At 48.7% G+C, this 26768-nt stretch overlaps 2 protein-coding genes across 3 annotated transcripts in view; one reads left to right on the plus strand and one right to left on the minus strand.

The window, feature by feature from the left end:
* Positions 1-21: 21 nt before the first annotated feature.
* MAFF (MAF bZIP transcription factor F) lies at positions 22-3388 on the plus strand. The gene is made up of 3 exons (XM_065641967.1): positions 22-126; positions 1194-1247; positions 1332-3388. Exons 1-3 carry the CDS (start codon positions 22-24, stop codon positions 1743-1745), a joined length of 573 nt encoding a protein of 190 aa, XP_065498039.1. The 3' UTR covers positions 1746-3388.
* A 919-nt stretch (positions 3389-4307) lies between these two features.
* TMEM184B (transmembrane protein 184B) overlaps positions 4308-26768 on the minus strand; it is a 30527-nt gene continuing 8066 nt past the window's right edge. The window contains exons 2-10 of one of the 2 annotated variants that reach the window (XM_065648875.1): positions 21418-21678; positions 18817-18982; positions 15308-15398; positions 14699-14774; positions 11551-11642; positions 10966-11135; positions 9591-9785; positions 8677-8700; positions 4308-7614 (exon numbers count right to left, since the gene is read on the minus strand). In XM_065648875.1, the coding sequence (XP_065504947.1) occupies positions 7373-7614; positions 8677-8700; positions 9591-9785; positions 10966-11135; positions 11551-11642; positions 14699-14774; positions 15308-15398; positions 18817-18982; positions 21418-21618 (1257 nt within the window). In that variant the 5' untranslated portion in view covers positions 21619-21678 and the 3' untranslated portion in view covers positions 4308-7372. The remainder of the gene's footprint in view (positions 7615-8676; positions 8701-9590; positions 9786-10965; positions 11136-11550; positions 11643-14698; positions 14775-15307; positions 15399-18816; positions 18983-21417; positions 21679-26768) is intronic. The other variant, XM_065648877.1, reaches the window with a different exon arrangement.

The following is a 26768-nucleotide window of genomic DNA, read 5'->3' on the forward strand; positions in this document are numbered from 1 at the left end:
TCACCGCATGACTGTGTTTTTATGAATGAAAAGAATCCGCGGGTGAGTAATCGCGGGGAGCGGGGCTGGAGGCGCCGCCCGACGGCCCGACCCGGCAGCGGCCCCGCGGGTCCAGCGCAGCCTCCGGTAAGCGCCGGCCGGGCTGGGGCGGTGGGGAGAGACCCCGCCGGGGCGCCCCTCCCGTCCCCGGCTTCTCGCCGCCGCGGGTCGGCTGGGAGAGTGGGGCGGTGGGGTCCGGCACCGGCTGGACGCCGATCTGGGGAGCGGGGCCGGGGGGAGGGTGTTCCCGCTCGGGGCCGTCCGCGTTTCCCTCCCGAGTCCCGGCCACCGCCCAGAGGGAGCCGCCGCTGCCGCTCCCCCGGCGCCGGCTCCCGGCCCGGATTGCATCAGCTTCCAGCAGCCCCGGCTCCACCTTCCCCGCCGCCCCCTCCAGCCCCTCACCTCCCCGCGGGGCGCTCCCGGCCCCTCTCGTCCCTCCGGGGCTCTGCTAACGGGGAGGGGGCTCCCCGAGGTGAGACGCTGCTCGGCTGCAGCCCGGGCTCCCAGCCCTCTTTCCTAACCAGGGGACGGGGAGGGACCAGCCACCGGCGAGGGGACAGGCGCCGCTTCGGTGACTTTTCCCCCTGGGCTGCTGAATCACGGGGAGGTCACTTCTCGCCCGCCCACGCTGCGTGGCCGCGGCCCTGACCCTTCGCCCCTGGAGCCTGCGGACACCCGACCCGTGCACCGGGAGCCCGGGCAGCGGGGCGGCTGCGGTGGCGCCTCCACGCGGGTCCCGGCTGGGTGGCTTCGCCGCGGTTTCGCCCCGCGGGGCTGCTGCTGCTTTTACTTTCCTTTCGGCCTCGGGCGGATCTCGCCTGGGTTCCCTTCCCGGGGGGAAGCATCAGCCTCCCGGCAGCCGGGCTGGGGCGTTTCAGGACCACTGGGCAACGCAGCATCCCGACCACCTCGGGGCGGGATGGGAGAGGGATGGGAGCTCCAGCCTTCCCTCGTTATTATTATTTCTTGCAGTCATTATTACTATTATTATTATTGTTAATACTTACTTTTTTTAAAAGGAGTAGGGATGACTCACAGGGCTGGCAGGGGAGGAACATGAGCTCTGGGCAGGGGGCCAGCGGGGCCAGTGTCCTCTGTGCCGAGGCAAGAGGCATGGGCTGGTGGTGACCAGCTTTTCTCTTGCTGCTTGGCAGGGCCAGCGTGAGGCAAGGATGGCTGCAGACGGGCTCTCCAGCAAGGCCCTGAAGGTGAGCACCAGTGGGACCAGGGAGCTGGGGGGGGCCAGGGGTCTGGTTTTGGGGTTCTCAGACAACCACCCCTCTATCTGGCAGGTCAAGCGGGAGCTGGGAGAGAACACGCCGCTGTTGTCGGACGAGGAGTTGATGGGGCTGTCAGTGCGAGAGCTCAACCACCACCTGCGGGGCCTTTCCAAGGAGGAGGTGGCGAGGCTGAAGCAGCGCCGGCGGACGCTGAAGAACCGGGGTTACGCTGCCAGCTGCCGGGTGAAGCGTGTCTGCCAGAAGGAAGAGCTGCAGAAGCAGAAGATGGAGCTGGAGTGGGAGGTGGACAAGCTGGCCCGGGAGAATGCAGCCATGCGCCTAGAGCTCGACACCCTCCGTGGCAAGTACGAGGCCCTGCAGGGCTTTGCCCGCACTGTGGCTGCCCACGGGCCCTCTGCCAAGGTGGCCACCGCCAGCGTCATCACCATCGTCAAGTCCGGCACCAACCAGGCCGCCTACTCCTAGTGCTGGCCTCCATCCCCCGGATGGGCACAGTCCTTCCCGGGGTGCCTTCCCTCCCAAATTGCCTCCCACCCCCTCCCTGACCTCCTCCCTCCTGGGACCTGTACCCAAAATCCCCCTCCTCCCATCCCTTGACCTCCAGCTCCCCTGTGTAGGGAGCTGCCGCAGCATGGGTGCTGGGGCAGAGGATAGGACCCCATTGGTGGTCCCCGAAGTCCCCCAGCACCGTCCCCTGCTGCAGCCCCCCTGGCCAGGCACCCCTCGCCCTGGGGGTGCAGGCAGGAGAGGGCAAGCCTGCACAGGCAGCACTGGGGAAGCGTCCCATGGCTCCAAGCTGGCAAGAAAACACCAGACGCCTCTGGTTTTGGGGAGGGCACAGGAGAGCTGAGCACAGGCCAGGCACTCCCAGGAGCACGTGCCAGGAAGGGAGAGGAGGGGAGAGAGGTTTCACGGTGAGGGGCAGAAGGGATATGATGGAGAGAGATTTCAGCATTGGCACCACAACTTGGACCACGGCTGGAGCAGGGGAGGAGGTGGCAGCATGGCAGGAGTCTCCGGGGATGGAGATGGCGAGGGGAGGTGGCAGGTCAGAGGGGGAGAGAAGGTGGCTGCAGGTTGGTGGCTGGTAAAGGTGAGCGGGATGGGGAAGTGCCATGGCAGCCTGGGGCACTGGGGGACCCCAGAGGTGACAGTGATGGAGGAAGGTTCCTTGGGCAGGGGAGAGCTGGGGGACTTGAGTGGGTCAGCCCCGGCTGTCGCACTCAAAGGGGAGAAGCATTGGTGCTGGTTTATCTCTCTCCGTCACGCACATCCTTCACGCCTCTTCCTGCCCATGGGACGCTCAGCCCGCCCGGGTGTCTCCAAAACGCACCAGCACCGGCAGGAAGGAAGTGGAGGCAGCTGGAGCAGAGATAAACACTGTTTTGCTCAGCACAGGCTGGCTTATACGGCCCCACCAAGCACTCCCTGGCGCCCCACCGCCTACAGAGCCCATGGAAAGGTGCTCCTGGCCCCCAAGAGCCAGAGCTGCAGAGGCAGAGAGAGGGGTGGAGGTGCAGGAGGTGGGAAGCAAGGGTGGAGAGCATCCCTGCTCCTGGGAGCCACCTGGCAGGCAGGTAGGCACCTCCCTTTGGTTTTCTTCCAGCTTGGACACCCGTGTGGGACAACCGGCTCTTCGGCAGCCTGAAGTGCTGGAGAAGAGCTGTGTTTGCTACATACAGGCAGCACAGGGGAGGTAACAGGAAGCAGAACCTTCTTGGCTTCTGCTGCCGTAGATGAGCCCCCCCCTTCCTGCCCCACGCCAGCCACCCTCGGCTGCAGCCTCCATCCCTCCCTGAAGAGAGGTGCCCGCCACTCGTGGAGGGGGCACTGTGGTTAGCATCCCCCCACCCCAACTCCTCTTGGGTTTATTTATTGCACGAACATAAGTTATTTTCACGTCCTCTTTGCCATTCCGCCTCTCGGCACAGCCAGGATGTTGGTACAGAGCCGTACTTTATATTTTATATATGCAAATCACATTTTATCTTATATAGAGCAAAAAAAAAAAAGTATTTATTTTCTGATTTACAGTATGTGTCCTACCTGACTCCTCTGTATTTTGTAGACTTTACAAATAAAGGAAGTTCTCTTTTTTTCCACAGTGAGAGTGTGTTTGGTCATTCTTCAACTTCAGGACAGAGCTGTGTCTCAGCGAGACTGGGTTTTCTAGCTCCCTCTGGCTTTGCTGCAGGACATGTTCAAAAACAGTGGATGGGGGACAGCTCATAACTTTTTAGGACAAACACATATTTATAGTTTGTGGAAGAAAAGGGCTCAGTAAGCAAGCTTAATGCTGAACATCACCCCCAAAGTGCTTGCTTTTGGGAGCAGTTCAGCTGTGCTGGATCAACTTTTCCTAGGAAAGGTAACACGTTTCACTAGAAGAATTCCCTCCAGGCTGCCCTTGAACCTGGTGCGGAAGGAGAGGCAGGTGCAACCAGGGCAGCTCTACCCAGAAACTCCCCTGCTGAGTGACCTTACCGGCAGGAGGAAAGCAGGGAGCTCCTGTCTGTCGGTGGCAGGAGAAGGGGAAGGAAGTGGGGCAGGTGCCAAACCTGGAGGTGAAGCCAGATCTCTTCCCCATGGGGAAAAGCCACCATTCCTTGGAACTGAGGTGGGAGCAGGTCTCCTGGCAGCTTGCAGTGCTCACAGCGTGGTTCTGGGTTTTACATTCATGTCTTGTGGAAAAGCCCAGAGCCGCTGTTTCAGGGGCCCATGTCAGGGAAAGCAGTCCCCTTTCTCCCCGAGTGTTTGGCACTGAGCACCCAAGATCAGGACTCATCTCTACTCCAGGTTTTTGTCAAATGGGTTTCACTCCTGCCCTGGGCCATCACCAGTGTCTCAGCCCCAGGATGTTGTGGTGCTGCTTCTCCATCAGCTCCTGCTCACACAGATGGTGTGACACTTTCCTCCCGAGACAAAGACTTGGACAAGGCATCCCGACCCACTAATCCTCAGCCCAGGCAACAAGCAAAAACTCAAAATTGGTTCAGAGAAGTCACCCAAACACCACACAGAGGCAGGTTAAGTACAATCTATATTATCTCTATATTTTTATTTGTCATCATATTTGCTTATTTCTGCAGAGTATAACATCACAAAGACCAAAATAGAGAGCGGCTTGTCGCTGAGCTCACATCAGTTAAACACAATAGGTACAAAACTAGGTGACTCTGTCTTATTTATCATACATTTTTTTTCAGTTGTTTATATACAAAGAACTACTCTATATGGAAAAATAATAAAACAAATCCCATGGGTATGTTACATGGTAAGCAAGAAGGAAGGAAGCAGAGGGGAAACAGGTGAGGAAGAGCAGCTCCAAGGGCCTAATTCTAGAACCAGCATGTTTGTTGGGCCCTGGGCTACTGTGGGTAGTCCTGTAAGACCACAGGTGCCTCGGCCTCCTTGGTCTCAAGTTCTGGATCTTTTAAGATTTGTTCCTCCAGGCCAGAGCAGCTTCAGAGCTAGTCCTTGCTCTGGCACTTGCCCAGAGATGATTTTGTGTGGTGTTAAAAAAAAAAAAATATATATATAAAATAATGCATGGCAGCTGGCTGTTGTTTGGGCGCTAGTTCTTCATCAGGCTTCTCCAAAGGCAACTAGTGCAAAAGGGTTGTACTTTAAACCACTATGTACAGGAAGCTTTGAGAATACCCAGATCCTCTGCACAGCATATATACGTAGCATACATTTCAAAATAATGTTTAAAAAATGCTCCCCCAAGCCTAGATCATCTTCAAGCTAGCAGGGCACGCCCAGATCTTGGCCACCCAATGCAACAAAGGTTGGGGACAGTCACCAATTAAGTGATGCTGGGACATCATCAAGGCCTGCAAATGCAGGGCAAGGGGAGGAAGGGATCGTGTCCCATGCCTCACTTTCCTAGGAGAGAGGGGAAGTTTAACATAAATACCTCACCCTAAAGAACTATTAATCAAAGCCATGGAAGATAGAAGGAAAGCCCATTCAATCTTCAGCCCTACTTTCCAGGTGGCTTACTGCATAAGGAAATGGAGTTTTACACCACGCCCGCACAAAGCCTGGCAGATAGTGTTTGCATGTCCACTTAAACAGCGAGTTTTAGGAAAAAGTAGTAATTGCGTGGCATCACAGGATGTGTGCAAATGGAGACATCCAGCAGCAGAAAAGCTGCTGGAACCACTGGCCCTGCTTCCAGCTCCCTTAGAGTCGGCACCGCTGCTCCCACCTGCTTCACCATCCCCTCAGACACACGGGTACATAAGGAGACACTGTCCTTATGCCTTCCCCCATCTTATCCTCACAGCAGGGAGCAAACCTCCCTCTCTTCAAGCCCTTCTCCCCTCGCTTCTGACCACAGGCTTCTGGCAGCGGTGCTGAGGAAACAAGGAGCTCTTTGCTCATAGTTGCTTCAGAGAAAGTGAATGTGCAAGCACATAGGTGAGGAGACAAGAGGAAAGGTAAACGCCAGGCAGTGAACCAGACCCCAGTTCTCCTAGCAGAGCAACAAGGGGCAATTTGGAAGCAGTGCAGGCCTGCTGATGGCAGGGTAGGCATCAAGCAGGAGGAGCAGAGAGGCTATGGCGAAGCGGAATGCAGCAGCTCGCTCCATTTTGCTTCCTGCTTGGGGGTGGGGGCATCTGAGCTACAGCCCTTGAGGGTGCTCCCCCTTCCTCCACTAGTCAATTTAAAGCAAAGGGCATTTCCTGGTCCCTGGATAGATCTACAGAGGGACCATTTTTATTTTGGCTCCACTAAATACCTATGGGCCAATCCAAAACCCAACAAAAGCAAGGGGAAACTTATTTTCCCATTCCCATGGATGCTGGCTCCACCCTTGATAGCATCAAGAGTTGCTGCAGGGCCTGTGAAATGTGCAGCAGCAAATGCTGCCTGGGAAACTAAGAGAGGCAATTTTAACCAGCCAGGTCATGTCAGTTTTCAAGTCTGCTCCAGTTTGGCCCTGAACAGCTATGAAGATAAAAAGCAAGCAAAGGTGCAACATCTCTTCTCGAATACTCCAGCCCAAGAGCAAAACTTAGCAGCTCACCAGGGAAGTCACTGATGACAAGCACAGGGAGAGCTACCTGTGAGAGACCAGGACCTTCTCTGGCAGCTACCTGGTGTGATCCACATCTTTAAGAGGGGCAGCTATGTTGGTGGGGGACAGGAAACAAGAAGAAAAAAAACATTTTAGCATTTACATATCTTCCTTTCACAAAGAAGAATTAAAGGGCCAGAGCTCTACAAATTTCCACCACCTATAATAGCCAGTCCTCAGTCTTGTTAGCAGGAGACGGCCGCTTCTTGCCACAGGAACGCAGGGGAAATGGGAAGCTTGGACACCTGGTCATTAGAAAACCTTGCCCTTGTGAGACAGTAATTCCGACCCTGCTGAGGTTCAACAAGCTCCAGCTTTGATGGGGAGCCGAGGAAGAGGAAGGAAGTCCTGTCCTTTTTGCCCTCATTCACCCAAGTACAGGACTGCACAACCAGGTGCTTAGGAGCGTGGGGGCAGATGTTCCTTACTAAGTATTCAAGGCAATGGCTATAGACACACCAACCTCTGGTCTGGTCCTCAGGAATGCGTATTGCGGCATCATAATCCCATTTCCTAAGGATCACAGTGATGCTAGTACCAGGGAGCCGGGGGAGAAAACTGTGCCCACATCAACCACTCAGGAAGAAGAATACAAAGCAGTTGGGTTGTCCAGTTTTTTAAAAAAAAATCAAAACAATTTTTGGCCACAACTCTGGGCTCTGGCCAGTTATGCTCCACACCAAGCAGGGCAGGTGTGGGAGGCCAGAGCTCCAAACCCTGGAGCTTTGCTTCAGTTAATTCCAGTCAATCACTGCTGTAAGGAATGGGCTTGAGAATGGAGTCCTGGCCATTCCCCAAGTCTGCACTGCTCATCGTGTCCATACTCACAAAAGCTAATGGGAAGTGCCCACTTCTGCAATCTGCACTCTCTAGGAAGTGATATGACTGGCGTGTTTCTGCTTCAATAAATTAAAAAAATAAAAAAATAAAAATAAAAAAAAACAACCAACCAACCAAACAACAACAAAAGAAGGAAAATGACAGCCTGTGCTGGCAGCTTCCCTTCCTAGAATTCATCGTCAGAGCTCAGCAGGAGGGTCTTTTCGTTGTCACGGGCACCCGAGCAGCTGTGGGAGCGTGAGATGACATGACTACCATTGCGCCAGGGTGGACCATGCTCCAGCGTGGACTGCTGCGTGTACTGTTGGTATGCTGGGGAGAAGTTGTGGATCGCATCTTGGACTATGTCGTGAGGGTTCATGGTCTCCTTGAGGCTGCTGGAGATGCTCTTCATGGGAGCACAGCGACCTGTTGGGTTAAGATGGGGAGGGACAAGTGAAGAATACGGCTGCCTTCCCCCACACCCCTTAACGTGCAGGTAAGGAGAACAGGGAACATGCACTCCTAGGTCCTGCAGAAGTTACTTTACAGACTTCCTTAAGCAGCTGCTGAGGAAATGCCACACAAATGGTGTCACGTTTTACCAGTATTGCTCCTAGAGTTCAGCCACTGCTAACCAAGGGAATCCACCACAGCACCAAATGGGGGACATGCCATGAGAATGGGACATGCCCACAGCCACAACCTCCACTACACACTACTGATGCCGGCTTGGGCATGCAACAAAGACAGTCAGCTGGGGAGGTGCTCCTGTAAAGGGTTTCAGAAGACAAAAACGAAGGAAATTCTAAAAATATAGAAGTGGCATTTGCCATTCCCACTCATTGGAAATTAGATTGATAGGCAGTATCAAAGTGCCCACAGGAAAGAGACCATAAAAGCTGAAAGCAGCACAAAGGAGGGAAAGAAGGGGAACAGGCAGTACCAGAGGCAGAAACACCCACGGGTGAAGAATGCCACAGTGATACCCTGAAGGCAGCAACAGTTGGAGATTGTACCACCCAACTGCTGAGCACAGAGGAAGGCTGTGTGTCCTTCTAGGGGCTGCCATTTCTCATGGCTTCTACATTCCATTTCCAGAACAGTTTTCCGGCACTGCTCGGTCCTGGGGATGAGCTCCCCAAACGACCAAGGCATGTTGATCATCTGTGGCCATTATGGAAGTGAAGGGAGGCTGGGCTGAGAGCACAAACCAGCTCTTTTGAGAGCCTGTGTGACTCTTTGGAGAGAGATTCACACAGTCCTGAAAGAAACACTCCAAAGCAGGTGTTATGCCACTGCCCGTGGGGCTGGTTTCCAATTTATGATCCAGACAACACTAAAGCAGCTGTGTGAAGCAGTCAAGCTACAGAACTACAAGGAAGGGGGAACAAGGGACAGAGCAAGCAGCAGGCAGGCTGGGAATCGGGACAGAACAGCAGCCCAGTTAAAAACCAAGAGAGACAAACACCCAGAGCATACTGTACCTACCGTATGGCCCATATGACGGAACAGCTGCGCCAGGGACCATTGGCCAAAGCAAGGGAGAGATAAAAGGGAAAGAAGAGAGAGACAGAGAAAGAGAGAGAGAGGAAATAACAAGAACTGAACAAGACCCACCACCGAAACATCCCCCACTGTACTGGCCAGCAGTTCACCCTTTCATCACCTACAGATCTCATCTCCCTCAGCTGTGGCCACGGTCCTTCCAAAACCTCTGGGGCTGGCTAGGATGGAGGGGTCACCTACATGAACACTACCCAAGGGCTGCTCTCTTCCCACACCTCAGCACAGAATCCCCACAGCAGGAAATACGCCTTGTATTTGGAGAACACTGAATGTACTTGCACAGACTGGGCACAAGAAACCCCTTTTCCCAGAGATAACATCCACCTCCCTCTTCCTCAGAATAAGATTTCTAGCAGTCCGGCCCTCACAAATTCATTACAGGAAGATCCTCCTCCTCCAAGTCAAACATATTGCCAAAGCACAGCTTCATCTTCCTGAGCCGGATTCAAAACAGAGCCTGTTTCAGGCCCTGTCCCTCCTGCCTTCAGTCTGTTGCACAATCTGGAGCAATGGGAGTTCCCCTTTGGGGAGACGGGAAGAAGGACAAACCCACTCTACCAAAAGGATGCAACTTCTTGCAGCCCTCAGGTCTGCAACAAGCTCTCGTGGGTGGCATACTGGGGAACTGAAAAGGGAACAATGCAATTCAGGCAAGGTTTCTGCCCTGCAGAGCCATTGCACAATTAATCTATTCAGACACCACAGAGGAGGGGTTGTGATGTTTTTCCAAGCAGTCAGGTTTGGAATCATATCAGTGTGTTGGTTGCTAGAGGGACCAGCCTCCACCCAGTCTCACCACCAAACAGACACGCCGTATCTGCTGGCATGTTTCCTACCTTGGGCATCAAGTCTCTTGTCCAGGTACACCTTGTACGTGAAGGCATGGCGCAGGGCAACGGCTGCAAAGAACATCTCCACGCAAATGATGAAGTCCTGATAACCAGCAGCTACGGTGCCTTCGCCCACAGACACGGTGGCAGAGTGGATTTTGGGGATGGCACCACACTTTTCCAAGATGGCCAACAGCATCCCTAAACAAAGCAACAAGCTCCTGTAAATGTGCAGAAAACATGATCACATACTAACTGTAAGGAATGGAAATAGCTGCCTGTGCTGTATGTCTTAGATGCAAATCCGTTTAACACAGGAGCTACAAACAGAGCAGGCTAGATACTCCCATCTACGCTCACCAGTACAACAGAGAAAGGAAGAATAAATGAGACAAACATGTTTACGCAAAGAATGTTCAAACACTGACCCTCTTCTATTGTGGAACTAGTTGCTGCAGGACTTAATCAAGTCCAAAAGGGTAAGAAGCAGCCAGATATTTCTGTGACCACTTCTGTGATCTCAGCATTTCCAATAGCTAGCACAAAAATTGAGGTAACAGAGCTTTTCATCTAAGCATAAAGTGGTTTTGACACACCATTGCAAGAAAGATACTTCTCCCTGTCCATAATCAGGTGGCTGAAGAATTCCAGACAAGGCAGAAAGTGTGTGACCAGATGGCTCAAGATGATAAACTTATTAGTTTGTCTGTAGACAGGGAGGTTGGGCCATACTATAACAGCCTAAATTCCACCGAAGTTTGAAGTGCAACTAGGTAAACTTAAGTAGGGCACTGAACAGGGAAATGCTCAGAGTCAATTAGTAAGAAGCACTAAGATTAGGTAGAATTTTGACTTTCTGAATGTGCTTCTGCGTCACATGTATGTATTCTGAATGTCCTTCCACTCGGTGGTGGTTCTGTGGCAGCACACACTGCATTCAGCCGGCTTGCTGCTTCATGTGAGTCACAGACACACCATTAAAATTTTATTTATAGAGCACTAAAAGTACTAAAAATTTTTAGATGTGCCTCTTTAATTAAAAAAAAAAGCGGCAGCATGTAGATAAAGTGTTGGCAGCTTGTACTTTATGAGTGTTCCAGGAATGAAAAGGACTCTTCATCCAGCTGATTTTGCCAGGCAGATATGTGTGTCCACATACACACGCACTGGGATAGTGAGGATTCAGGAGCATTGAAACAAAGGATGAAAATGAGAAAAAACAGATTTTCCAGAGAAAAGCAATGAAAGACTATAAAACAAATATAATAATAGCACAGAAAGACTTTCTGGCTATTAATCAGCATCTGCTCTATCAACTCAAGTGTCTGAGCACCTGCAGAGAGCTCTTTGTGCCTATCATGGGAAGGGAAAAGCAGCTCACCTTGCCAGAAGGACAGGAAGATGACAGACTTCACCATGAAGAACTTGAGGACTGGGCTATAGGGACTGAGCAGCTCACGCGTGGCAAAGTAGAAAAGGAAGAGGGCATACAGTGCCAGGCTAACAGAGATGTTGTAGATGATCGTCACGTAGAGGTAGCCGCTGGTTACACTGAAAAGAGAAGATACACGATACATGGTCTTGTGTAGATGAGGTTCTCAAGGACATGGTTTAGTGACACTGTTAGGTTAATGGTTGGACTCAATGATCTTAAAAGGTCTCCTCCAGCCAAAATGATTCTATGATTCTACAACTGCCTGAAATTTTAGCATGATCTTTTCCTCTTACCACTGTCACTGGGGAGTTCTAAGACTCCATTTCCTTTCTGCCTTCCTGTCTCATTCTCTCCCCCAAACTGAGGTGGAAAAATCCTGAAACCAAGAGGCTTATCCCTGCCCTCTTTTCTCACATGCATATTCAGCCTGTGTTGTCCCCCTGTCTTTTCCTGTGGCCTATCAGACACACGGACCATAAGCACAGCTGGGCAGGAAGGTGCAGCTGAGGCACACTTCCCAGACAAACTTACTCAAAGTCACCATCCTGGTACTTGCCGAAGGCTTGAAGGATGACTGTGCTGATGGCCATGAGGGGCTTCACCACACAGAACTGCAGGGTAGCCTACAGGAATGAGAAAGGAGGAATGAGAAGACAGGAGGTCCAAGAGGCCAAGTTCCCAAACAATCACCATGACAGTGTCTCCACTGGGACAACGCAGCAATGCAACACAATCCAGCCCCAACAAGGAGTCTGACCCCACCACTTGCTAATCCATTGTGCTTGAGGACTGCACCCCCCAACAGGAGATAAAGGAGATTCAGAAGAAGCATGTGTGCTATCTACTTGTCCGGGATGGGAAGAAAAATCTCTCTGCAGGTTCTCCTAGAAACTGCTTGGCTGCTCTCTTCCACAGGCTGTGCTGCAGCACATTTGTGCATGGTAATGGCCTGAGAAAAAAAAAGTCCCACACTGTGCTATGGTACAGACACCTCAAGTTTAACAAAGGGACACAAGAGAAGGGTAAAGCTGGGCAAGATGGTCCCCTCGACAGGAGGGGAATCCAGCTCTCTGTGGAGGAACTTTGACAACCGCCATTACGTTAAGGCATTTTGTATGCACACCAATGTGTGTTGCCAAACAGAAATTAAGACCTATTCAGTTGTCACTCACACGACCTCCACTGAATCTTCCCAAAGGCTCCATAGCCCTTGGGATCAGCTCCATCCATTCTGCCAGTATAAATCGCTGCTCCTGTTGGGACTCCTCTCAGCACCACCTCATGCTTCACCTTTCTGCAGATGTTGAAGCCCAAATTCCTAGGACAGTGGAGGGCTGCAACCCTAAAAACATCACCCATGCCTCCCTGAAGGAGGCTGGAGGAACCTGGGCAGGTGTTGACCTGTGCACATGTGGGGAGGGCTGTGTATGGAAAGAAGGCAAAACCAAACAAGAGTAATTGCTTTGGATACGATGCAATTTGTTAGTGGTCATAAGACTTCAAGGAGATTAAAAACCCCAGCACATGTCAGTTACTGAGTCACTGTAAATATGTGAACTAGAAAAGGTCACGCTAATTCATAAACAACTCTGTCCTCTGAGCTTCCTCTCCTTCCAATCTGGGGTTGTTTTAACCATTTCCCTGCAATCCAAACCACCATGTCCTATTTTTAGTTGCTTCCCTAGAAGATGCTACAGCATACGGGAAGCACATGGATGGTGTGTAACCCATCTGTAAGGGTCACCAGACAAAGGCCCAGCAAAGAATCTTGTCCAAGACATCTTTAAGGAAACAAGCTGTCCAGATTTTAAGCCACAGCCATCAGTGCGGGCAGACTGACCCACAGCAGGCACCTGCCTGAGGACAGCTTGGGGTGGGGGTGAAGATGGAAAGAAGGAATGATTATAACATGCAGATTCCTTCAAGGATGAAAGGGGCTGGAAAGAGCAGAAAATGGGTAGGTGGTGGTGGGAGACAACAGGAGTGCTAGAGATGCTGAGAACAGGGATAAAATGGGCAAAGTGCTCCTTCCGGCACATTCCTCTTCCTGATCATCACGATGGTGGATACCACACAGATCAGCATTGAGATATGCTCCATTGCCCTTTCAAACCAGCGTTCCCAGGAATTTGCCTTCAAAGGTCTTACTCGGCAATCCTGGAAGTCTACAAGTACCAGAAGGTATGTCTTAGTGTCAAAGATTTCTCACCAAGGCAACATTTAAGCTCGAGCCAAGAAGGATGTAAGTACTTAAACATCCCTTTGCAAGTGACACCTCCCTCCCAGCCTCCACAGTAGACTTAGCAGTTTGCAAAGGGCAAACTAGAAGAATTGCTGCCAGATAGCAGTAACGGAAAAGCAAAATATCCACCTAAGACAGAGTTACCAAATAAGCTGAGGATTTTCAGAAGCCAGCAGAGCCACCTCCCCCCCCAAAAAAAAGTGCTTCTCATCTTCACTGTTGTGAAAAAACTTTCCAAACACAGCTAAGTGCAACCCATGTGGAGACAACTGCCAGAGCCTGTGGGACACGAGAAACGAGAGATCCAAGGGAAATTATTTCTCCAGCACTCACTCACCTCAATGGGTGTTATATCTGCTTATGACATATTTAAAAGGTAAAAGTTAACATTAGGAGCCAAAAGAATAGGTAATGCATCAAATCAAACAAAAGGTATATGAATGAAGCCCAAGAGAAACAGGCGAAGCAGCATACTGGAAGCAGATTAGAAAATAAAGTAGTGGGCAGGAAAACAGGAAAGCCACAAGGATAGAATATGTGACACAGACAAACAAACAGAACAGAGAAAAGAAAGATGTGATCCTTTGAAAAAGGCCAGCTGTGCTGCAGAGACTAACACTGGATATTACTATGAGGCTGCATTAGACCTTTGATGTTCCTGCATATTTCTAAAACACAGAAGATAGGTCATGATGTGGAAGAGAAGCCAGGGCAGATATCTAGACCCAGTGACTGGAATGACAATGACCTGAGGCCTTTCAAAGAACCAGATCTGCTTCACGCTTTCTCCAGAGAAACCTCACGTGTTCCTTGCAGCAAGTGAGCAAGGCCTTGAAACTCACCCGCTGTTTCTGGGCAGCCAGAGGTGACTGACCCGGGATGAGCAGACGAGGGCTGTATCGAGGTTTAGATCTCCCCCATTCCCTCCCCCTCAATATATCCAACTCAGCACAGACAGACAGACATGGTGAGCAATCCTCGGTTCCTCCTACAAAGCACTGTGTCACACTTAACCTCCACCCCCCTCCTCAACTCCAAACCACAACAGCAGCACTGGGAATTCAGGAGGCTGTTACACAACTGCGGGGTGTCTGCAACACAACACAGCCATCAATTTCTTAAAGTTGGGACCTCTGCAATCCAGAAAGGGAAATCAGGATTTCTTCCCAGGGCTAACGTCGGATCCAGGAGATAAATGGGGTCTTTCGCTAAAGCCTTCCTGATGCAGGGTTCAGTAGAAAACATTAAGATCATGCAAAACAAATAAATAACCCCCAAAACACCCGCTCTTCTCAGCAGGCTGCAGGCCTCTCAAAATAATATTATAAACCCCCTCAAAGGAGTGCTCATCTCAGAAGTTCAGCAGCAAGAGGCACCATTGCCAACCCAGGCACTTCATTCACTTCTGGAGGATGGCACAGCTCCTCCAGCCCATACCTGTTTGCAGAACCTCAGGAATCCAATTGAATAGGTCTTTCCCCACAGGCAGCAAGTCCCGTATACACAGCTGGACCTGAAAGAGCCAACACAAGATGACAGAGTCCAGAAGCAAGATTTGGGCTAGAGTACAAGATTCCTACCCTCTTTGTCTACCTCTCTGTAGCAAAGTTGCAGGACTGGTGCTTTCTCCAACCATGATTACAGTTAAAGCCATATTCTCTTTCAGAGATATGTTTAGAACAACATTGTGTCTTTACACTCTTTTTTTTTCTTTTTTTAAATTGAGTAGCATGGGCAGAAACACAGATCCTAGAGGAAGTACACACAACCAACTGAAGACAGAAAAGATTTAAAGGCAGAGAAGACAATAAGAAATAAAGGAGTAGTCAGGTGTCCAGAAAAGCTGTGAATCAGTCCGCTTGCTTAAGAGGATGTGATCAGCCCCATCTGTCTCAGAGCAGGGCACTGCTAAATCATCCCCATCCACGCTGCCCAGTCCCAGCAGACGTTTGCCACCTGACACAGTTTTTCAGGGCAAGGACAGACACATGGTAGATGGGTACAGAAGGATGAGAGCATCATGCTGTAAGCAGAATTAATACTCACTCAATTGGTTTCCCTCTGATCTCAGACATGATGGAGCTCTCCCCTCCCAAGTACTCATAGCAGAGGCTGAGGAAGTTGTATATTACAAAGGCTGCAAAGACATCAATCAGTAAAATGACAACCAACTTCAAAACAGGTGCAAGGACCAAGAGTACAGGCAACAGATCAAACATTAGCAGGGACTGCTTATGCAGCATTTTTCCCTTCAAAGCACTTCGGGTTATTTTCACTGCATTTATCATCCTACCTCAGCATTCACAAGACTATCTGAACTGGACTTTGGCCAAGGTCCCAGGCAAGTTCCACAACTCATGCCAAAAGAGTCACAGGACCATTTAAAAACTGTGGTCAGTCTCTGTTTTACTTGGCATCTGTAAGATGGCATTCTTTACGGGGTTCCTGTGCATTATTCCAGGACATTACACTAGTACTAGATCATTTGGAAAAGTTCTCTCTGATCCATCGACTGTATCTTATCTCCTGTATTTAACCTTTTAGGTGATGAGCACAGTTTCTCTCTCTGAGATAACAGGAACGTAGACATAAGACTTGGAGAAACAGTGCTTTGACCAATCAGTTAAACTCTGTTTTCATGTCTGGTGGCGACTTTTGAAAAACAGGGTTTGTGCTCCATTTCCCCAGAAAGCTGAAATTTCTTGCCTACAGAACAGCCTTCTCCTTGGGCCACCTCTTTTCTGCCTTCCCCAGCAACCTGGTGCAGATGAGGAAGAGCCTTCTCAGACTGATCACTGATACTCTGCCCCATTTCAAGTGGCTTCAGGGCTCAGTTTTGCTGATACATATAAACTAAGGTGAAGACACTGTGGGGAGCACTCTCATCATAATTACAGACACATTTACTTTTCATGGGATCCAAACCCATGTAACTGTGCACGGAATACGTCTGTACGTGCCCAGTTTAACACTCTCTTGACCTGTTATAATCACTGCTGGACCCTCATACAGTTATGAGACTTTTAGGACAAGGATTATATTCCTAAATTTGGCACATACAGCCTTGGAGCAAAAGGACAGACCAGGTGACCCCTTCATTCAATGTTATTTTCTATGACAGTCCGTATCCAGACATTCCCTGGAATTCCAATGCCAAATCCTGGTTTTGGCCCCCAGCATCGACATAATACAAAGAGAAAATAACTTGAGATGGAAACAGAAGTCTTAAGGAATTTAAAATATGAACAAAAGCCTAATAATTTACAGTCCTGAGACGCTGACATCACCAAGCAGCCAGTATTAGACCTGAGGTCAGTTTTCCCAGGTGGATGAACTTCCAAAGTCAGAGACGGACATCAACTCTAATTCTTCTACAAGCATCCAAACTATGCCCTGGAAAAGAGGAACTCAATGCTGCCCAAAACACTCATAGTCTCAAAACATATTTATGGCAAGAATGCTACAGCACATAAAAGCCAGTGGAATACCTGCTCCTATGTAGGTAATTGGGCTATTGTTCCTCCACCTGTAACCCTTGTTATTGAACAAAGTTAGGTATGGTCATACAGCAATGATTTTGCGAAAGCCTTAATTAGGAGAGAAAACACCAACCATGGAAAGTTTATTTAAGTAACTGTGGTAACCCATTTTGCCTGCAATTTTCCTGCAACTTAGCTGACAAGTCTCAGCAACCAGAGGAAGAAAAGCTGAGCTTTTCCTATTGTCCTCCAGTGACCCCTGCCCTCTGATGTGGTCACTACAATACCAGCTGCCCATTCCACAAGCTCTAGGGAAGAGATGACATCAGAGGAAACAAACAAAAACAACGAAAAAAAAAAAGGGGAGGGGAGGGGGAGGTGGAAATACCTGCCACTCCATCCCCAGAATAAATTAGTGCTAACTATCAAAGCTCACCACACCAGCAAAAGAACTCTTCTCCCATTCCTGATCCACATTCATCAGAAGGTGCTTATGATGTCAACATAACAAAAAAAATCTACTTGTGTCCATGTTACAGACACGCAAGTTTGTACAGAAGCAGTCACACGAAAGAGCAATGCCAAAATATGCTCCTCCTAATGCACACTATCAAATGCAGCCCATAAATGGCCCAAGAAAGCTTCCAAAATGTATTATTAGGGCCAGCTCTCACCATTCCCTAACAGAGCTCCTCCCCAATTTGCACCCTTCCCAAAAAAGAAAGGATGAGGTGGGTGGCAAGGGAGGGAAGAGAACAAAAAGGCTGTTTTGAAGTGATCCCCAGAAAAAGCGAGAGAGAACCCACTGGTTGAAGGTGCTTTCACTCCACCTGCAGTCTTCTCACACAGCTCAATGTGTTGGGGTGAACCCCAGAGCAGGGGCTGCCTTCTGAGCAGACGTCTGCAGACCCCCTGAGCACGCGAGGCAAAGGGATGCTGGCTGTTGCTAGGAGAGGAGCTTTGCAGAGCGGCAGCCTTCCTGCTAGACCTACACACGCAGGCAGGGCAGCAGGGAAGGGAAAAAAATACAGGGCCAAACAAAGATGCCTTCTGAATCACGTGTGTGTGTTTGCCATCTGCTGCTGCATCTCGGAGCATTGTGGTAGATGTGAAGGAGGGTCTGCTGGTCCCCTCGGCTGATTCACTTGTTCACATGGCCAGGGGCCTCTCTCTGCAATGCAGATCTCACCAAAACAACTGCAACAACTGAGTTACGATTTAATGAGGGTATAGTAATAAACTGTCCTCAAAAATCCACTGCTAGAGCACAGTTTCTCCTGCTGGGTGGGTAAAAGCTTCTTTCAGGATGAGATCAGGAGGGAGGTTCAGATAGCATTTATTGGAGAGTAACTGTTTCCCTCGCATACAGTGCTAGTGGTACTATCTGCAGCAGATAACCAAACCCAAAGCAATTGGTAACTCACCCTGAACACGGCACCCTCCCTCCTTCAGGACTCCAAAGCACTTTACACCTCCCCAGCCCCAGCATATCGCGGCTGTGCTACCCTGTGCGAGCTCACAAGTGGCCACAGGATGGGACCAGAAGAACACGTTGCTAACAAACTGCACCAGGAAAAGAGGACAAAGTAAGTGGCTGCTGAGTAAGTGCTGTTAGAAGAGCCAGGAGCTGACCAGTAACTCACTTTATAACACCCAGGTAGAATCAGATTTTTGGCTTTCCATCTTCCTGAAGCAAAGGACCCAAGAAAATCATAAACTTTGTCTCTACAGAACACTGGAGGGAAGGCTCACCACGTCTTGTCATGCTCAGAAGCCAGCAAGGGAGAAGGTCAGGTTGGATGGTGCTTTGAGCAACCTAATTTAGTGAAAGATCTTCCCAGACCATGGCGGGGGATTGCACTAGATGATTTTTAAAGGTTCTTCTCAACCAAAACCATCCTATGATTCCATCATTTTCAGTCACTGAGCAAGCCATGGTCATCCAGTGAGGCATACCACAAATCTTTGTCTCAGTAGGCAACAGTGATACTTTCTCCATGTGCCCGACCAGAAGCAAAAGTTCTCTGAGTGCAGAGACCTCCCACCTCTCCCATATTCTGTCTGACCCATTCTTACCTTCATAGCAGTCCCGCACCGTGCCAAAGTAAACATAGTACTGGTCATTGGTGAAGAACAGGAGACTAAGCCATGAGTCAAAGGCGTAAATGGGCACAATGAAGAGGATCCGAACGATGTAGCGCTGTTCATTCGGGCAGCTATAGCAGCGAAGGTGCATGTAGATCTGAGAGGACGGAGAGGGGAGACCAGCATCAGTGGTACATGGAGTAGAGAGGAGAAAGTAGAATTGGAGAGTCAACTGGGCCAGGAAAAACAACCTCAGTAAATCACCTCTTGATGGCCTCCAGCAGCCCCAAGGTGATGAACATTTTAATTTTTTTTTTTTTTAAAAGTCACTGATACTATATGGCATTGACATGGCATCCCTTAGTTTGCAAAGAGAGGGAAGGAGGAGGAAAAGGAAGTGGAGGCATTTCTGACCTAGTTTCTTATAGGGAACTAATTTACTATTATTATCATCACCTTGCCCATATTCCTTAGCTCATACTTTTTTTTCCAATTATTCCTGCTATCCTGTTTTAAGTACCTAAGACTCACAACACTGCCAGCTTGCTTTTCTCCAAAGAGGGAAGGTACACACACATCAGCGCATGCTCATTATAAACACTCTCCCTCAGCAGTTTTGGATGCTTTCGAGACTTTCACCTGAAACAACCTAGGAGAGCCCTTCACAGTACTGCCGAGAGCTGATAAGCCGCAGTCCATCTGCTCAAAAAAGTGCCATTTTGCACATCGGTGACAGCACAGCCACAAAGTGTCAGCCACCAAGGGAGCAGTGAACTTGTGCAGCACGCTGAAAGGAAACACAGCCACACCGCGTGTTTTGTCCGCCTGTCTGCACGCATGCCAGTCCAAGTCACTGGCTGGGGGAGCGCAATGTCCCCACCACTCACGGTTTGTTAGCCTTCATTAAATCCCACACCTAAGATGATTTTTCACAGAATACCCACCTCCTGGAAAAGGTACTGACCACAAGCACACCCTGAAGATGAGCAGCACTCCTGTAATGGCCTAATAACACAGCCAGAGCTTCAGTACAAGCTGCAGGTACGCTGTGTTGGCCATGGAGTCAGCAGAGGGTATATTCTCCAGAGGCAAAGCCTCCACACGACAACCCTCATCAAGCTGCCACCCAACTGCTGGGATTAATAACAGCTAGTTTATTACATACATGCCTCACAACTGACCAGTTTTGCTGTCTGAAGAGGCACAAGCACTTGTCTGAAGCTCAACCCTGTGTTTGGGGATGCTGTGAGAATTCTCCAGGGTGTAACGAAGCAAACATCAATGATCTTGCCTTTCTCTTGTAAAGCAGAAGGGGTTGTCTCTTCTCCCCACTGTCTGTTGCGTATCTCTCCCTGCCAAAATTGACTGAAGGGCTCAAAATACTTCTGTTTCCTCTCCCTAACCCACGAGGATCTCATAAAAGCCTCATTTCCTGAGGAGAGCAGGTTGAAAATAAACTAACGAACCTTAGGGTTATTTTTTCCTTGTGACGATCCCAGTGACACACCTCACCCAGCACAGGGACAGCTGACACCAGAGTTCAGATGACTCCAAGCTTTGCCCTTGGGATGTCACAGGAGCCCTGCAATCCGTGCACTTACAAGAGCACAGGAACTGCTGCCTTGTAATAGGACAACAGCACATTTCAATCAACAGTGTTCCTCTAGCACGGACCTCCGTTGGTCCATTGGAGAAGGGCATTAATGCTTAACTGCAATGCTATACTGCAGAGGAAAGATTTCTTCCTACCCTCAGCAGGCAATCAATTTGACAGGAGGATCCATGGCACTTGTAATTGTTACCCAAGCTGGTGAAACTGCAGGTGTTACTCTTATTCATCAGTGACTAATCCATTTTTTAACTTCTCTAGCCCCTGTACTCCATCAATAGGCTGTAGTTTTCTAGATCCTAGTCATCACTCTGGAATCTACGGACCAACAAGTACAAAACACAGGTTGATAAATAACAGGGCTTGTGTTTCCCCACTGTGTTTTTCAGTTCACATGACAACATCATGAAAGAGAACTACTGAACAGGATGCAGGGTTTGACTTGCTCTGGCTCCCAGGACACCTGCCCAGCAAGAGGGGAGGGAAGAAAAATTAAAATAAAACATTTCCTGCTACTCCTTTCCGCAGCAGGGTTCAGCCTGTGGAATCCACTGGCACAAGAGATCAAAGAAGGTATGTCAAACAGCAGACGGCCACAATTGTTTAGCTAACAGCCAACACAATAACAAAATGGCTGGATTCAGCTACAAGACCTGGGAAAGGACAGCTTGAGATAACACACCTTTCTGCAAACACTCACGAGATGGCCAAATGTTTTATACCTGCTAGTTTTAAAGAGTTTGCTTCCTCTCCATTCACACTACAGAAACGGACTGAACCTGGGCAGAAAAACACCTTCATATAAAAGCTGCCACCTTGATCAGCACAGATAATATATTAGACTCCAAAGAAGAGGTCCTGGTACCACTCCAGAGTCTGCAAACCCCCATCACACAGCTGTATCTGGCAGAGATACACCAGAGTATCATATGTTTTCCTTCATGTGGGGAAAAGGCTGAGAAGTACAAGTGACCAGATTTTACCTGATGGCAGGTGATGAGCAAAGCTGTCCATACAAAGAAACCTGAGATGGCCTGAGCAGCGGTGGTCATGAGGAATATTGGCTGCTCCACAGCTGTGGGGCTGCCGTCCTCTGGCATCCAGGAGAAGTTGGGAGCCACAGCTGGGGTGGTGGCAGTCGAACCCAGTCTGGGGGCTGCAGTGATGTCGCTCATCACTATCATGGTGCCTTTTGGTGTGAGGTTCCAGTTGGGATTCCTAGAGAGCTGTCCACGAGCCAAGACCTGTCAAGGAAGAGACCCAAAAAGCAATTGAAGCCAGCTGAAAGGGCACGGGAGCATAACAGCGACAGTACTTTGCATCTCTCACATGCCTTTCACCAGGCTGCTCACATGCTTTATGGACAGGACCTGGATAAGTTTGCCACTGCCATCCCTCGTGATACAACAAATCATGTGGTACTCGGGGATCACAACACAGCTTCCCCGAGATCACAAAATACTGCCACTGTCACCACCCTTCTGCAAGAAAAGCATTTAAGAACGAGTACAGTGTTCACCTGAGATCAGAAGAAAGTGCCTAAATCATCCGTACTGGCAGATGACAGGCACACTTAAGTTAACAACCCTGCTTTCCACAAAAGCACTGGCTGTTCTGCCGCGTCCCAGTCTTACGGTTAGTCTGTCAGAGTCTTACGCTTATGGTTTCATCTGAAAGGCAGCAGAACAAGCAGCGCAGGCAACAAGAACACGCACCACAAAGCATCACTGTGCAACGAGGGAGAAAGAAGAGCATCCTTATTCCTTTGGTGAGCAATCCCCACCTCTCCTAGTGCCATTTCAAAAACCACACGCAGCCAAAAGTACTGTCATTGGAAGGAGATGTGCTGAAAGCTCTGCTGGCTAGAGAGAGGAGCACGAAAGCGATGGTTTTACCAAACATTGTATGGCATGGTACACTTAGCCAGCCTGTCATTAATTCTAATAACTTAACATTGTTTTCTACATTATGTGAATTTAACCTGATTGGCTTTTAAAATCCAGCTGACCCGTGAAAACACACCCAGAACACAAGGATATGCAAGATTTCAAAGCAGCATGACCCTTGATCATTTCCTGGATTAAAAGCTATTTTCTTTCAGTAGAACAAATTCTTGAAGGTCTAAGATCTAAAGCAGCTATTATTTTCAATTTGGTTGTAAGCAGGCTCTAATGTGACCTCTGGATTGGAGGAAGATAATCCACTTAAACCAAGATCACAAGCAGGCAGCCATTGGTTCTGCCCACAAGAAGAGCTGCTTCTGATGCAGTGGTTGTAAAGACATGGTTATCAAGGAGAACAGCATAATATTGCCTCCTTCTGATAACCTCCTAATAGTTTTCGGGTTATCCTTTCTGTAAAAGCACAAGATGTAGCTCTTACGCAGGCCTTTAAGATCAGCGGATGGAAAGGGCTTTAGGAAGGTCAATGACCCATCGCCACAGTTTACAGCTGCAACAGGGAACAACACATCTGTCATTTACTGACAGGTCACAGCAGAACACAAAAAAGAACATATATCTGCAGATGAATTGTCTCAGTCTTGCTTCACCTGAAGCCACGGCGCAAATCAGGAAAGGTGCACGCAGTAAAAGCAGAAGGCCCAGAGCAAACCACTTCCACGTGCACACTGAGGTGTGCAAACAGCCCCTCCGGCACTTGCTTTTCCAAACCACACACCTGCACCAGTGGTGCACTGCACTCTGATGCTACTTACGCCACATTCCACCTCATTTCTGCTTTCTTCTGTTCAGGAAAGTGAACAAATACAAACCCTGGGAAATGTCCAGATTTGTTTAAGCAGGTATTATCTTACTATAGAGGGAGCTGCGCAACTGTTATGGTTTTATTTACAAAATAATCATCAAACTTGGCTTTTCTTCATTCTTTCCAGTCATTCTTTTTCCAAAATATCCCTGTTCTGAGTTATAGCTTTCCATAACTGTACATACTGAAGGGCAATTCCTTTCCAGTCCTGATCAGTACAAGAAATATAACTAAGTTTGTAGTTTCAAAGCATACACACACACATTATTTATACTATATCTAAAAATCTGGAGAGACGAAGGCTGCATGGAGATGCTACAAGGTAGCGAGGTTGTTATTGCTTTGAGAAGAAAGGAGTTTCTACTGACATGACTTCTGAAGCAACTGAACACTCACGGCGCTGACAGTGCTTCCACTGAGCTCACAAAGGGCACATCTAAAACGAAATCAGAGCAGATGCACCTGTGCTTAACGTAGCTCTAAATAAAGTCCAGCCAGCTGCAATCCTGCACATCCCAGTGCACTTTGGGAGCTATGCAGGAGAGGAAGCTGCTGAGCCCTTCCTGAAGTTCACAGGGGAGAGGATCTTTGCTACAGACCACCAGTGGCAGGAGGGACAGGACCTGGAGCTCCACTCTCCAGATAATCAAACGGCACCAACAGCACCAGTAACGTCGGCGGAACTGAAGATCTGAAAGGGAATTCCTTTGCTCCTCCGCACTCATTTTAAAAGCAGCTGAAACAGCAAAAAGTGATGAACAAGCATTTTGATGAGAGAAGGGTTAAGTATTCAGAAGCAAGGACACTTACAAGTTGTATATTTAACCTTAACACTGCCCCCTTGTGACTATACATCAACTGTCATTAATGACATAATTATGCATCATTCTTCACCTAATCCCCTCTAATTCACAGAGTCATTGAAACTAATTACTCTTTACAGCACTATGTTGTGAAAGAAAATATACAAATTTTCTTAACCGGGGCTCCACTTCTACCCCAAACCCCAATCCACCTCACCCATGAGCACTCCCTTGTCCCTCTAGGCTGCCCCTGAGGACAACTTTTTAATTGCTTTATATTTTTTATAGGTTGTAAGCATCAGCTTGCAGTTCATTCTCCTTGCTAGTGGAATATGAAGGAACACTGTACTCCCAAATCTGCAAAATTAACATATACTTTCCAAATTATCCCTTCTAATCTCCTGAACTCCCATACACCATTGCTAGAGCAACATGCACAGCAGTGCACAAAACTGTTACGAAAGACTACTGTATACAAGAATCTGAAGCTGCAAGGGCAATTCTGTACTATATTTAAGAAATAGATTATAGTACAGATGATTGGAGGGTTAACCAGGTGAGTAGATTTTGGTTCATTCACTACCACCAGCTCAGAGTCTGCTAGCTCCTCTTTTGCCATGTTAAAAAGAGCATCATGAAGGTGGGCTATGGCAACTCTCTTAATAGGCCTTGTTTCTGAGAAGCCTCTTCCCCATCGTTCAACAGGACACAAGCGCAGCACATCATTGGAACAGGCTCCCAGCAAACACGCTGTCTTGACAAGCTACAGACCGAGCATCCTGGTGTGACCTGACACGGTCAATGTGTTTTGACATTTGTTTCTTGGACACACACCTCCATCACAGCCCATGTCAGTGATACAACACGTACCTTCCTGCTTCTTCCCACACCTGGGGAAGAAGGTCTTTTCCAACAGCCACAAAGCTATTTCATATTCACCTGGATTTTCTCCATTTTCTCACTTTGCTACTCCAGCTGTGCAACAACCTGACCATGGTCAGGCTCCTGGCTGTGGTCTCGTTTCCATGTACACCTCACAGCTGGCCGGATTTCTCTGTCGTTTCTTGCGCATTTTAAGCTCCCTGGGACAACCACCTTTTTGTTCTCTGCCCACAGAGTTCCCAGCACTGTGAGGTACCAAACCATAAGGAAAGAACTTGACATTACCATACAGCAAATTAGGGCCATTTCGAAATGTGAATTACCAATGCAATGCAAACCAAACTAATCTAACGCATAATAAACTTTGAAGAGGTCCTTATTCTTCTGCCATATCCTGTTTACTCTGCCCATCTCTTTCATCTCCACCTCATTGCTTCCATTTCAAGGGAGAGTAAAGTTACTTGCACACTTATCCTCCCTCTCTGGAGGGCTCTCCTAAGTATATCAAAGGAAAACATTTTAACACTTCTAAATTTCATTCATGAAGCCTTCCCCATCTCCAACTGACTACCTTGCTCCCCCCGGAGGCAACTTGGAATATAGCATGTCCCAAACAGCACCAGGAGAACGGATAGCCAGGAAAAGGACCAAGCTTTGAGAGCTGGAAACATGCACGCAGAAAAACACATGATCAGATATCAGACGTGGGTCTATGTGGACTTCAGGACAGCCACAGGAGCCTTGGATCAGCTGGTGTGATTCCTGTGCTACGTGAGCTTTGGGCAGTGCTTAGGTCTGTGTGAGGTCTATGCCCAACAACCCCAAACACAGAAGGCAGAGATGACACTCCCATCCCCAATGAGCTGTTAGGTGTTCCTGTCTAGATGCCATTACAAGTTATGCCCATTAGAGCAAGCCAGGACCTTGTACTGCTATGACATCAGCTTAAACACCAACCTAGTAGTACTAGCTTAAACTTACCTAACAGATCTTCTGAAAAGCACTTTAGGAGTATTAGGGTCTGCTCTCAATGCAAGGAGGAGAAAAGAAAATAAAGCAAAGCGTGTGCTATTTACATCAAGATAACTATCCTGATAAAAACCTAGAGATGAAAACCACTGTTACTGAGATTCTTGATAGGGAAGGGACTGCAACCTGCACGGGGACCAGTTCTGTCAGAGACACCACACCAGTGAAAAGCTAGCAGGGATGTGTCCAGAAGGCCTGGATCCCCAGAAAAATGGCAATGCAGTAATTCTTGATCAGGAGCAGATTGCCATTCCTGTACCTTTTGGAAAAAGAGACCTGCTGTCTCTAACATTAACATGGCAGCTTCTTCTACCAAAAATAAACTCAGAACAGTAAATAGAAGGGATGTGGCACAAATGAAAACAAACAAACAAAAAAACCCCACCACTTCATTTTTGGCTTGTGTAAAGGCATGGAAAATGTTACCAGTAAGAAGGAGCTATTTCTACATAAGAACAAACAAACATAAATACATAAAACCCATTTCCGATGCAACAGAAGTGGTGTAAGAGGAGGGAAGAAAAGCTTGGTCCTTCAATTCCTAGGAGTACTTCTGAACATGTATTCGATCAGAGCCTAGAAAAAGAGGGGGGTGTCTGCTGTGGGCCTGACAGCAGCCCCGCTTTACCCCAGCGTCGGGGGAGAAGAAGAACCCCATACAACACAACTCTGAAGCCGTTCTCTGCCAGCTGCAAATGCAATCTGTGTTTTTAAAATAGAACATCTCCTCTGAGGCTAAAAGTATTTCATTTCTAAACTGCTGAGAGAGCAAAGAATGATACGCAAAGCTATCCCGTGAAAGAGTCTTAGCAGCTAAGCCTCCTCCTGCTGTACAAGATACAATCCAACAAAAC

The sequence above is a fragment of the Caloenas nicobarica genome, chromosome 1, assembly GCF_036013445.1.
Source record: "Caloenas nicobarica isolate bCalNic1 chromosome 1, bCalNic1.hap1, whole genome shotgun sequence".
Classification (NCBI taxonomy): domain Eukaryota; kingdom Metazoa; phylum Chordata; class Aves; order Columbiformes; family Columbidae; genus Caloenas; species Caloenas nicobarica.

Coding starts and splice junctions, on each gene's coding strand:
- MAFF (XM_065641967.1), top strand. CDS start 22: ATGAATGAAAAGAATCCGCGGGTGAGTAATCGCGGGGAGCGGGGCTGG. Junction 127..1,193: donor CGGGTCCAGCGCAGCCTCCG/GTAAGCGCCGGC, acceptor GCTGCTTGGCAG/GGCCAGCGTGAGGCAAGGAT. Junction 1,248..1,331: donor TCTCCAGCAAGGCCCTGAAG/GTGAGCACCAGT, acceptor TCTATCTGGCAG/GTCAAGCGGGAGCTGGGAGA.